The 14,021-nt window shown below is 41.3% G+C and overlaps 1 protein-coding gene across 1 annotated transcript in view; it reads left to right on the forward strand.

Annotated features, from left to right (window-relative positions):
• PDCL3 (phosducin like 3) overlaps positions 1 to 14,021 on the forward strand; it is an 89,019-nt gene that overhangs the window by 26,770 nt on the left and 48,228 nt on the right. Inside the window, exon 4 of the mRNA XM_069204402.1 lies at positions 9,049 to 9,192. Coding sequence (XP_069060503.1) covers positions 9,049 to 9,192 — 144 coding nt within the window. The remainder of the gene's footprint in view (positions 1 to 9,048; positions 9,193 to 14,021) is intronic.

Genomic DNA, 14,021 nt, shown 5'->3' on the forward strand with positions numbered 1-14,021 from the left:
ATGCTTTTACAACGCAGCCAGTACAACGCAGGTACCATTACCACGCATAACCTTTTCCACATAGGATTTGATGACAAATATACCTTTATTACGCATGCCTTTGCAACAGATTTCGTTGTAAAGGCATGAATGGTAAAGGCATATGCGTAGGAAAGGCTTTGCAAGTAAGTGAAGTATGTTTCAGGTAAGTATACACCTTTTTTATATATTTATATAAGTGTTTATATTTTCCTGTGAAATACTCACATTTTCGTGCTAAAGGCACGCATGGTAAAGCCATAAGCTTTGTAAAAAAAAAAAAAAATGTACAGGTAGGTACAAACTATTAAAAAAAAATATGTGTGTGTGTATATATGTATGTGTATATATATATTTTACTTAAAAAAAACAAAGGTTACAGGGGCATTATAGTTAGGTTCACATTTTAAAAGTTCAAAACCATAGAAATTCACCAGTTATGGTTAGATTTATCTCATTAACTATAACACGTGCCCTAAGGTAACTATTACTCGCGCCCTCGTCATGCACTTCTCATTACCCAACAATTATGGCACTCATGACACCTTTGATAACATCATTAATAATATCAATGTAATATTTGCAGGAACATTTTAGAGGAAAATACTGTGCATGGTGGGGGCGCAAGTTACAGTTACCATGGGTATGAGTGGGTGTGTGAGTGTGATAAAGAGATTGAAAGAGGGAGAGAGATGGAGAGTTGTTTAAGCTTTGATGAATGATGTACTTAGAATTAAATGTTTCCTGACAAATTGAAAAGAAAACAAGATTAGTATCCCCATTAAATCAACACCATCAATATCCAACATTGTATCTCCAGCAATCAAGATTTATGTGGCTAAGGCACAGGGTGCTGCTGTTTACGGTGCGGATGTATGGGGACCTACCAAATGTAATAGATTATCTGTGGGCGAGAATAATTTTGCGAGGGCCTTGGTTGCGTGCCCTCGTAGTACTCCAATATTTTTAGATCTGGGTTTAAATCGAATAGCTGATATAATTGCTCTAAGACCCTCAATATATTGGGTAAGGCTTTGGATTGTTCCCGAACTGGAGATTTTCAAAACCTCACTTCTCAAGCTGTTACGGAGGCCTAACTCGGCCTCTATTTCTTGGGTAAAGCACATATCCAATTGGTTCTGCACTTTAGGTTTAAGAGACTTTTGGGAGAATCCCCATAGTTTGAAGAAATCCCATATAAAAGTTTTGAAGTTCGCATATTGGTCACATGTGAGGAATGACTATATTTGCTGCAAATCTCTAGGCCGACTAACTAATTGTTTTATTGATTTTAAATGGTACCCACAGTTTGAATCTTACCTAGATGTGATACCTGATCTTTTAGGCAAAGGATTATATGCCAGATTTCGTTTTGGGTCCCTGACCCTGAAGTCTCTCTAACGAGTGGTTGGGGACATACTGTTACCTCCGAAATATGCCCTGTGTGTGGTGGTGCCCCAGAAACAGTCGAACATTTTATGTTTTTTTGCCCTGCTTATTCTTTCCCAAGGTCCAAATGGATTTGTACAATTTGTCGGGAAATGGGGATGAACAAATGTGCGATAGCATTTTGAGAATTGTAAAAAGTCACCGGTCTAGTGTATTAATCATTGCCGTTAGTAAGTTTTTAGTAGCATCATGGTATATACGTAAAATGTTTCTGCAAGCAGGAAGTGATGTGGCCGATTTATTAGTTTTTATTGGGCAATTGTGTTTTAAAGTGGACTTGTTATTTAATTGTTTTAACTGGTAATGTACTGTTTCTTCTTATATGTTTTTTCTATCATGCTTATTTATTATTGTGTTGCTTTGATGGCTTGTGACCGAATAAAGCTTGTTGTTGATGATGATGATGAAAAGAAAAATATATTTGTCAATTAAAAAGAGTGAGGTCACCTTTCGGTATGGATCTTAAATATTTAAATTTGAAAATAAAATAAATCAGAGAAATGATCTCTAACACACCTAGACTGGGACTCCCAACCTTTGAGCTAGAGGCCTTAGACCTTAACCACTAAGCCACAGACAATGCTTTACTACATGGTGTCCACACATAGCTATGACATTCAACCTAAAAAGGTGTGATGGGAAAAACACGTAAGTGTTGTACCAGTAGGCACTTATTATATTTAAAAAAATAGTAAACAGTCACACTGGGATTAAAACTTTCAACTTACAGGGAGACAGTTCATGCGTTTTACCAGGAGGCCACCAGTGACTCTCTTGCAGAACATGTCTGTGACATTCAAACCTAACAGCTGCCCAGTGTGACACTCTCAAGTCATTGTATGGAGAGAACATTACAATACGTATCTCTCTCTCTCTCTCTCTCTCTTCCATCCCATTATGGTATAGAAGAGAGAGAGTGACAGGACGGCAGGGGAAGTCTAAAGTCCCCCTTGGTCCTAGCCGGCTCCCCACACCCTGCAGGAGCCGGCATTGCTCCCACAAGCAGGGAACTGCTTTAAACATTACCTCCTTGATTGTGGGAGCAAAGGTTTCGTCTGTTTCTCTGAATGCATATTTGTGTGCAGGGAAACAGATAAAAACTCTTTTTGCCAGCAGGAGCTGTTTGATGGCTCCCGCTGTTGGAAAGTGGACTTTTTTTGCTTTTGCTTGGTGGGAGCTCTTAGCTCTCACCAAGAAAAAGCAAACAGCTATGTGATATGTGGAGTAATTAGCAGTGCATGGCGGGGGTGCAAGTTATAGTTACCTTAGGGCACGAGTTATAGTTTTGGTTAGCTCAAGAAACTATAACTGCTGAATTTCTGTGGTTTTTGTGCCAGTGAGTTCAGATCCTAACTATCAAGTCCCTTTATCCTTTGGTTTTATCAGTGACTATATATCTATCTATATATATATATATATATATATATATATCTCTTTATAAACCACAACCCAAAAACCCACCCTAAAATTACCCTTGCCCTCCAAAAACCCATTGCACACTCTAACGTTATCCTTGCCCCCCAAAATCCCATACCCACACTAAACCCTAAAATTGCCCTTGCCACCTAAAACCCATACCATCCAAAAACCCATATTCACCCTAAATCCTTAAATTGCCCTGGCCACCCAAGAACCTGAAACCTAAAATTACCCTTGCCACCCAAAAACCCATACCCACCCTAAACCCTAAAAATTACTTTGCCACCCAAAAACCCTAATTCACTCTAAGCCCTAAAAAATACCTTGTCACCCAAAAACCCATACCCAATTTGAACCCGTGAAACTTCTTTCCAAGTGAGCTAGCCCCAAGCCTTTCCCATCAAAGATGATGAAAAAAATCTGGATTTGCTCCTGGACCCAGAGCTGTTGGTGGTACCACCAATAATGTGATTAAAATAGATTTTGTTTCATTTCCTATCACTAAAAAGGTTGTTTGCCTATATTGTACTTCTTACAGGGTGGAGGCTGTTTAGCCCCACGCAAGCTCAACTAAACTATGCAAACTATTGGATCTTGGCCTTCCCAAAGATACATTTAATTAACTACATAACAACGGCTCGGATCTTAAGACAAGCACCATTCCTGGACCATAGAACTCCAGTTCTTGAAAAGCTACAACAGCTCCTTGTTTATCTGAGAGAGGCCTTCAAGATCTTCTGTTTCTGTAGTTGCAACTACTAATTCCATCAAAAAAAGTACACACATTTATTCCAAGGCCCCTGTGCCCTAAGGCAGATTCAAGGAAGGGAATATGCAATCAGTCTGGGAGGTGTTAAAGTGTGGTCTTTAACGGGTATGAGTGAGAAGCAGTGGCCGGCCGGCGATAATATTCAGTGGTCAGGTAAGCTGACTGGCACTTAGACACACTAGCAGTGCCTTTAGGCTCAGTGCCAAAGCTCTTGATCGTGGCCTGTTATTAACAGTGTTTATAATGAGCCACGACTGAGATCTCTGGAGGCGAGGCTAAAGGCAGTGTGAGTTTCTCAGAGTGTCTGTAAGTGGGTTAAAAAGGCTCACATGCTATAAACAGTCACTAAATTGCTAACATGCACTACATTAACATTATTAAAGTAACAATGTAATGCATGTTATTGATTTAGTTACTGTTTAAATAAGTGAAATAAAATTATATATTTACTTACCTACTGTATTCTTTTTCTCCGGTCCTGGTGTTCTTCTTGAGGGCCCTAGAGCCAGCTCCCTAACCAATCCAGACACTGCTCTCATGGTGATAATCAGCATGAAAAAACTGCCTGGATTGGTTGGAGTGGGCTGGCCCAGTGCTCTTTCAGGCACTGGGTGCCTGCGCTTTTTCTCCACTTGGCTGTCTAAAACAGCTTGGGTTCGAGAGGTTTAGTGCGCATGTCAGGCTGGCCGTCGCAAGACAGCTGGCCAAAGTGACATACATACTTTAAACTACTACCACCAATCCTCCTCCCATGATGCCAGTCAGCAGGGATGCCTGCACTCCGCCCTCAGAGCTCGGGCTGGCAGAGGAAAAATAAAATGAGTTTATTACCATTTTAGTTTTCATTTTTGCTGCACCTGCAAGATAGGCAGGGTGGCGCTTCTCTGCTCATGTGGACACGCCGCCTCTGGTGAGAAGTTAGTTGAATTTTGTATGGTGATGAATAAAGACGTTGACTGCGAGCTCTGTGGGTGGCTTGTTTTTGTACATGCACCGAGCTGGGGTGGACTTAACAACTGGCCACAAGTAGGGGATACGAATAGGGAATACATGCCTCAAAGAAACAGAACTGCTCTCCCTGAGAGTTTGCTTGAAAATTGAAGACTGTGCATGCCACGTGGGCCATAAGCTGGTGCAAAGAAGCCTGCAGTTGGTGTATGTGGAGTGCAAACTCCACTCCAGCCCGTACGAGGCCTCGTGAAGAAATTGAAGGCCTAGCAGAGGAGCGCCATTGGAAAAGCCCACCAAGATTCGCTGGCCAGGCTGAGAGGAAACAGTGTTGCGCCACAACACCAAGCCATCCTTCTTAACACTAAAGACAGTGATAACCAGGTACAGCATAAAAAGTAGTGACAACCAGTGATAACTCTAGAAGGCAGCAACAACCAGGTACAACATACAAGGCAGTGACAACCAGATATATAACGCTAGAAGGTAGTGAAAAACAAGTACAAGCGGTGAACTTTACTCACTGGCCTTACACCCTAAAAATCGGGCGAGGTGACAAGTGAACACAGGAGTTGTGCTTGCAAGGTTGTTGGTCCCCAAAGCTGCAGCAAGAGACAGAGAACGGTGCTACTGCATTTTTGAAACCTTCACTGTCATTCAATACCCCCAAAAAGCAGAATATCGGTGCCAGATGGACCACCTGGAGCAAGACTTTCGATGATTTCATATATGCGCTGGAAGAAGTAAATGATGAGAAAATCATTAAATACTAAAGAATCTCGCTGGTGATGGAGTGAAAGAAAGGATAAAGAAAATCTCACAAACTGAGACAATGTCATACCTTCAAATCAAAGAATCTTTAGGAGCCAAGTTCAGTCCGATGCCAGATGTCGACTATAAAAAAGGTACATTTTCAATCAGGCGAAACAACAAGTTAATGAGACGATGGATGTGTTTGTTTAGAGACTTGGGGGGTTATTCCAACTTTGGAGGAAGTGGTAATCCGTCCCAAAAGTGACAGTAAAGTGACGGATATACCACCAGCCATATTACGAGTCCATTATATCCTATGGAACTAGTAATACGGCTCGTGGTAAATCCGTCACATTTGGGACGGATTACCACCTCCTCCAAAGTTGGAATAACCCCCAAGATGTGCTAATCAAACATTGTAAATTTAGTATATTTCGCAATGAAGAAGCCATGCGCCTCAGAGTCATTGATGGTTGTTTGTCGGACTCATTCAGAAGACGCATGTTACGAGACACAGTCTAGAAAAAGTAAATGGCTGCCAAAGCCAAGGACTGAGCAGATCGGCAAGCCATCGACATACAAGCAGGAACAGCAAAAGATGAATCGACATTAGTCATGAAAAATAGACACAAGCACCGAGAAGATGCCGGTAAGTCGACATCTTCAAAGAAATAATGTGTTTCCAATGTGAATTTTCATTTCCACATGAAAGTACATTTCCAGCCATTGGACAAATGTACACAGGGTGCAGAAAGGAGAATCACTTTATAACGATTTGCAAAGCAAAAGAGAAACTAATTATGTCACGGCGAGACAAGAAATTGGAAGCCAGAAAGTTCCAGAAGCATTCTCGCCAAATCCCCCCCAAAAAAGCAGCCTCATCTGTGACAGGTAGAAACCAAACATAGTCGATAAAAAGAAGCAACCTGCACATGCGGACCTTGCTGCTTGCAAAGAAGACAAACGAATGCGAAAAACTAGCGAGTTGACTAAACAAAAGAACTCATATGGACATTGCACCATGATCAAGCTACAGATCATCCGTTGCATCGATTAACATCATGCCAGTCGAACAATTTAACAGTTTGTCACCTGTACCTTGACTCAGAATCAAATGCAAAGGTGTACACATGGGCTGCTTCTAAACCGTTGCGGAGTCGAGCATAATTCACAGCGACCTTGCAGCATAAGAAGGTGTCTATGCAGGCCTCAATCTACATTCTTCAAGTTACTTCATCTTGTGCATGCCTGCTCAGTTTTGCAGCCGTTGTTGACGTGGGACTGATATTTATTAATTACTCCCTAAATATGCAATCTGAAACTTTGAGTTACTTCCCTTCCCTGTTTCATGTCTTAGGAAGGCTCAGTACAATGAATGTGCAACTTCACATCAATGAAGACATTTAGCCTGTTACACAGAGACATAGCAGAACAGCATTTTATTAACAAGAAGCGATTAAGAAGGAACTAGAAGCCTTGCTGAAACATGACATTAGCAAGCGCTCTACTGGTGCTACACCATAGGTGTAGCTCATAATGGTAGCACTGAGAAAGGACAGTGGATGTGCATCTGCATGGATATGTGCCAAGCCAACAAAGTAATTGATAGATAGAGAGAGAGACATCCTGTTCTGCACATTGTGGATATGTTCATGCAGCTGAATGGAGCAAAGGTCTTCTCCTGTCTTGACCTGAATAACGGATACCATCAACTTGAACTGGAAGACAACTGCAGGTACATTACCACTTTTTCGACTCATGTTGGTCTGTTCAGATAAAAAAGATTGAGCTTTGGAGTGTCATCTGCTGCAGAAATATCCCAAGATGTTATATGTATAAATTATTCAGCCTGTTACACGTGCCTTCAGTTACAGTGATGATATACTGGTGTTTGGAACAACACGGAAAGACCATAATAAGGCTCTCATACAAGAGTTATATAATACAATACACTGTTCCAAGAAAGACAAAGGGAGAGAATACTAGGGAGTCCTAATTAATAGGAGCAAGAGTCCTCACACACCATATTAGGTGTCATGCTTCATCATCGGACGGCTCCTTGTCAGACCGGCGCTGCAATGTCTGACGGGCTCCCCCCGAAGGGGGGCTCTTTGCCGGAGGTCTTTTTTATCGATGATGCCACAGAACCAAATATGGGTCCGAAAAGAGAGGAGAAAAATCAAATAAAGAATAAAATTGGCTCAGAACCCTCACTAAATAATCATTTATTCATTGATGTTGGGTGGTGGCCAAGATTAAAAATGACAAGGGAGTGAAATCGAGATAATGCTCAAACACTCACTAGAAAAATGATAAAGCGTAGAGGAAGTCAGTGATTATCAGACATTCCTCAATATGTGGTCGACATGTTTCGCGTCTCTTTTGGTCCACACGGGCCCTATGACGCTTCTTCAGGACCTAGTATATCATTAGACTTCTCCAATACAAAAACAGATAATATAGACTCCTGCACTCTGAAGCTCACAGTCAAGACATCAACAGTCACTTACACGAGTTCACTTTAACCCGGACTTGCTGTTCCTATTAGTCACCCATCCCAAATAGAGAACGGGCTTCATGGGATCACGCAGGCCTGTTGCCAGGTTTACAACAGATTTGCGCTCCCGAAAGCCAGGGGTAGGTAGCATATTCAACACCGGTTGACCACCTGGGTACAACTCAACAAACTCATATCACATGGTCTGGCCGAACTGTGCACGCACCCAGATGGCTGATTGAGGAAATGTAATGCTGCTATTTGTTCATGTTTTGTTTATGTCTTTTTTTTTAAAGAGTGATAGAAATGTAGTTTCTTTGAACTGTGAGCCCTCGGACCTTGTGGCCCAGGGCAGACTTAAGGAAGGAAGTACGCAATCAACCTGAGAGGTGTTAAGATGTGGTCTTTAACAGTTATGCGATAGTAAGTAGTTAGTTGAATGCTGTACGCTGATGAATAAAGACATTGGCTACGAGCTCTGTGTGGAGTGTTCTTCTGCATACTACCGGGCTGGGGAGGATGCAGCACTCTTGACTCACACCATCACAAGCCAGAATGGGTGTTTTGGGGGGTCTACCAGGCTAAGCGGCCTCTTTCTCTCTCTCTAACAGTATTTCAAATATACATTGGACGATTCAGATGTTGAGGCTGAATTATTGTAATGTCACACAGGTGCTTATTTTGGGAAAAAACATATTAAATTTGTACACATTTCAAATTGCTGCATTTTTTACAGCAGGTGTTTTCAGCAAGTAGCTTGTGAACTACTAGTAGCTCTTAAACTACCCATAAGTAGCTCTTGTGTGTGCAGCCCAGCCTACAAAAACTGAAAAGTGTATTTATAAAACAAACTTGTCTGATGTGGTCAGTCTTAAAATTCTAATAATCTTCATAGCCCTGGAGGATTTTCATTGAACATAAGTCACTATTACTACAGAAAAGGTTGGAGACCCCTTGTTTTAGATAGTAAATCGCTCTGACCATCAGTAAGGGAGCATACAACATTTAGGCAGCCTTTTGGCTCCCAGAGAGTGTTATCACTTTGATGATAACCCTCGCTGATTGATACAATTCCAAATGTCAGACAAATATCATTATATGGAATGATTGTCATTGGCTGCTCATTATATGGAATTTCTGGCCTGTTCGCATTATTTATTTTAATTTTGTTAATTTGTGATTTACTTTTAACCAGACAACAGAGAATGGCAGAATTTCAGGCATTACAGCTAAAGAACAAATTTGGAGAGGTTATGGAAATTTCTGGCCAGGACTACATTCAAGAGGTGACAAAAGCTGGCAAAGGGCTGTGGGTTGTTTTACATCTTTACAAACAAGGGTAAGCAAACCTTCCAAGTAAATTTTTGACTTGTACGTTATTTGTCACTGGATAGCATTCAAGTTTAAAATAAGTGTGCCCAGCTCAATTGGACTTTGATTTTGACTATTTATGATACAGTCAATTAGAATACATTGTTTTTCTGAGATTGCTTTTTAAGCAAGAGGGATAGCCTTATGAACTGAAGTCGTTATTTGTCACTCATGGATTTGCCTTCACTCATGGATTTGCCTTATCTGCAGCTGTCTTCAATATGTTCATTCACTTTTAAAATATTTAGATGGTGTGCACAATGATCTTGATTTGGATTGTATATGTATGTATATATATATATAAAATGTAATATGTGTGACTATATTGCATATATTATTTATTTACTGACACTGATAAGATGTACATTCTAGTTAAAGCTACTAAACCTATATAGTTTACAAATAACCCTGCTGGAATGCATACCATTTGCTTACAATAAAAAGTGAAGTACGCATCTTAACAACTAATAATCAGTCTACAAATATTAAAATTATTATAATCAAGAGGAGCTCCTTCCTGTTCCCATTAGCTGAATTTCCAGACAAGAAATCTTCATAGATATTTAACGTCCTTACAAGGTGTCCCATTTCCTGCCAAGAGACACATCCAAGGCACTCGAAGCAGAGCATTTCTTGACTTGATGAAAGGACCTGCCCTTATCCTTATCACACAGATTTCAAGAGGTTGTTTTCTAGGAATTCTGTGATCAGAGGGGAAGGCAAAACCATGTCAGCTCTATTATACTGTAAGGGGAAAGTTGGAAAAGTACAACAACAAAAAAACGGAACCACAAATCTAAAGGTCCAAAAATTACTCGAGAGGCAGAATTCAATCCAGAAGGATGTGAGGCAGGTATTGGAAGATGAAATGTAAATCCAGCTGTTTCAGATCCGGCAACAGACCAAGTACTGGTGACGTTGTGATGCACTGAACATAAGGAACGGCAACTTTTTATAGAGGACTGTGGCAATTGACCTGCAATACTTGGATAGGCACCACCTATATGCCTAAGATTTTAAAAAAGGGATAACCAACTGAATTCCCAGAACATAGACTGGTACAAAATTAAAAACCTAATAGGAGCTAGGACCTAGGAAACCTCAGAACCGTGTGACTAAATTAAGGAGCATAAGGGCCACTGGAAAATAGGAAAGACTCAGGCAGTGGAGTGGAGGACAGATAGACCTATAATGTGTGCATGTGGCAGGGAGGGAAGGAAAGACCTTGCAGGACCCCTGCATCTCTGATATTAGCTCTAACTCTAAATGTCAGGTGATTGAGTTTGAATGTGCTGTAAAGGCAGATCTCCAAATCTTGGACAAAGGAAGCCAAGATGCATGCATGATTTCGTGCACTACAGAGACACTGATGGTGAATGCACAGGACTAGCACAGTTTGGTGCATTCTGGTATAAGTCTGTGTGTGCGTTATTTTGAAGTTCACATAGTAAACTTACTAAGGTTAGAACTTAAGTTAAATGCTTAGCTGCCCAAAGACGTGGTGCACTACTGTCCTGAATAGTGGGGTGATCTGTCACAGGCGGTGCATTGTGTACTTTATGTACAATTTTTAATATGCACATCAAATAAGCCTTCTTCTTTTTTTTTTTTTTTTTTTTTTTTTTACAGTACAGGATACTAAATGTATGAATTTTGAAAATTCCCTGAACGTTTGCTGTGGGTACTTTTCTACATTATTTCAAGACCTTTGGAGACTGCACACATTTCTCTGAGATTCTATTATATAGGCCCTTTCAGCTAAAGGCTATAAAAAGGGAATTTGATCTTGTCCCATCATAGTTTTATTTCTTCTGCCATCAAAGTTGGGCAATTGCTTTCATTTTTTGTTTGGTCTGCGTCATCATGATAGCCATTCAGTATTCGTTTTTGTTTGGCAGTACAGCTATTTTCTTTGTATTTTTCACGTGAGGAGGGCATTAGTTTTAATTTACCTGACTACAATGAATCGAAGTATGAACCCCAGTATGAGGTTAAATAACATGACTTCGATGCTCATAAAAATATGTGATTTCTGAAGCTAAGAAGACTACATGGGATGGTGCATTTTTTTTTAAATATATCACTAGATGAAGAGTTTTTAGGACCCAAAAAGCTCCTGCAGGTTCTGTCCACCCTTATGGGAAAAAATAGTTTACGTCCAAATTATATTTCCAAGAAAGAGGAGCACAGGTTGTGAAACTGATTCAATAGAGATCTGTTACTTAAAGAACCTTCAAATTACATCTGCTGTCTGCTTCTGCGTATCTGACCAGTCTTTTTCTCTGAAGTTAAAGCATTTTTCTTAAAACTGTTCTGAGTGGATTGTTTTTGTGCCTTTGGGTCATTCACTGGTGCCTTCTGTCTCATTCCTCACAGTGGTCCGAGGATGACTGTTCAAGCTTAACGTTTAAGTGTTACACTCACAGACATAATATTGTGTTGAAGATCTGTTCTTATATGCTTTTATGGTAACTCAATTTCCCATTTAATGCCACTAGTTGTGATGATGGGTGGGTTATCCAAGTGCTAAGTATCCCCTAAAATTAGTAACTGAATTGCCCTTCAAGTGACTTGCTTGTGGAGAGAGTTTTTGTTTTAAAAAAATCAGTGAGTTCACTTAATAAGGCTCCTGGTGCTTTGTTAATAGAAACATTAGGATACTGACAGAAATAGAATTGATGATGTTAAGAAGTAAAACAAACATGGATACTTATTTTCCTTTCTTTAAATGTAGTTTAAAGTAATAAAGATGTACTAGTTTTACTAATTAGTTTTAATGTTTCAGTGCATTAAAAAAGGAACCGCAGAAGAGGTTTTTTGTTTGGTTTGCATTAAGCTCTTAAAGCAAAAGAATACCACTTTCCAGATGGGCGAGTAAGTACAGACTCTGTTTACATGTTCAGTAGAGTTGTGTTTTAATAATGGCCTGCGTAGGATTAATTTTGTTGCTGTGCGTGAGACTCTGAGCTGTACTCCTACTTATAACAAATGTGTAGTTGCACTAAAATATGATGTGTAATAGAAAATGTATGTGGATAGAATAGAACTTGCCCACATCATACAAGATCCATCTTTTGGCACCTGGGAATTTTGATATGAGGATCAGAGCTGCCTCCATCCAGGATCACCAGTGCTGCGCACTAAGGACAACCATAAGAAACCCTGTTAGTGTGCCTAATGGTCCAAGCCTGGTGCAGAGGCTTGGCAAGAGCCGGATGGTTACTTTCTTGCCAGAGGTTGCCTTATCATAAAGACCTCTTTGTGTGAAACAAAGCATTCCACTTTGCTGAGAAATAACTCTTCAATCTATTACGTGCACATTTCCTAACTAAATTCATGTATGTTTCTCAATATATTTCATCAACCCCAGTCATTCCTAGAGCATACCAGTTTCAGCATTTGTATTTACCAGAGGAATGATGAAGCTAAAGTTGAATGGGACTACGTAGTGAAATTCTACACAGTGTAATTGAGTTGACTAAGGGTCTGATAACGATTGTGGCGGTCCGAGGACTGCAGACAGTGTGCATTCTGATGGTGCTGGTCAGCCCCACCTGTGCTACGAGATAGCACTTGGCTCCTTTAAGGGAGATGGGTGCTATCCCGTAGCAGTGTTCCTGCTGTTCTGACCGTCAGGAACACTCTGTTACAACGTTTCCGCTGGTCAGGCTGGCTAGAGCATTGTAATGGGGCAGGGGGGACGCTATAGCCATGGCGTTGGCATCTTCCCTGCGATGCGGGACCGCCAAACCTGTAATCGGCATCTTAGTAAGAATAAAAAGAACAGTAAAAATTGTGTTGCTAATAAAGAACACAAAATGCAGTGTTAAATTCATATTTAGGTAAATGTAATAATGTGACATAGTTTTCAAGTCAATAAAGGCTTTATGAGAAAAAAGGTCGGCATCAAACCTTGCGGCACCTGTCACCATCAGATGTCAGTGATGGACCTGCACCTTGTTTGCCTCTGGTGCCTCGAGCGCAACCACAATATGAAGACCTGCATTGAATGCCACGCCATGCATCCCAAGGACTGGAGAGAGCACTCCTTCAAGCACCTTGCTGCTTGATGTGCGAGGCTGCAGTGGTCTTGTTTCTGGTTGAGAGGAAGGTCCAGTGATTGGTCGCAGAGCCCAAGATCTTTGTTGCACTCAACGTCGTCTTCGGGTAAGCCCCACAAGCTCCAAAAAAGTAATAAAATAGTCGAAGAGGTCTTTGCCATGTCCATCAAATTTTTTGAACAAGATGACAGAGTGTTGTCATTCTAGGCTTGGCTCATAATGTGAGCCTGTGCCCCCCTGAGTTTCAGCGAGCTAGGGCGACCACTGCCCAACTTCACGAGTTCTGTGAGTTCATTCACCTCATTTTTTGGGCAACCCGTCCCCGCTAGCGTGATTTCAGGCCCTGCCGGTTCGGTAGGGGCCCCCACCGGATCTCAACTGGCAGTTCCGTCCCCACTCCCAAAACAGGCCCCATGGTGCCACAGATGGGTCCAGGGTGGTTTTACCACCTTGACCTTCCCCGGTCTTAATGCTGACACTTCCAGCACCAACTCTGGGCCTTTCTCTGCCAAACTGCCTTTTTCCAGGATGCCCAAGCATTGCTTATGGACATAATGCCCTTTCATGGCTCCCTTCTCTTCTGAGACAAGGCGGACTCTGTGCGGAGTGCTTCAAGGATAGCAGAGCTATGGCCAGGTCCTCACCAACCCCAGCCATCCTTTTGCGGCACCAGTAGGGGATTCCTGCCACGTCTTTTCCCACCCAGCCACTAGGGCACATAAGCTTCCCAGCCTCT

This window comes from Pleurodeles waltl, chromosome 8 (assembly GCF_031143425.1).
Source record: "Pleurodeles waltl isolate 20211129_DDA chromosome 8, aPleWal1.hap1.20221129, whole genome shotgun sequence".
NCBI classification, from domain to species: Eukaryota; Metazoa; Chordata; class Amphibia; order Caudata; family Salamandridae; genus Pleurodeles; species Pleurodeles waltl.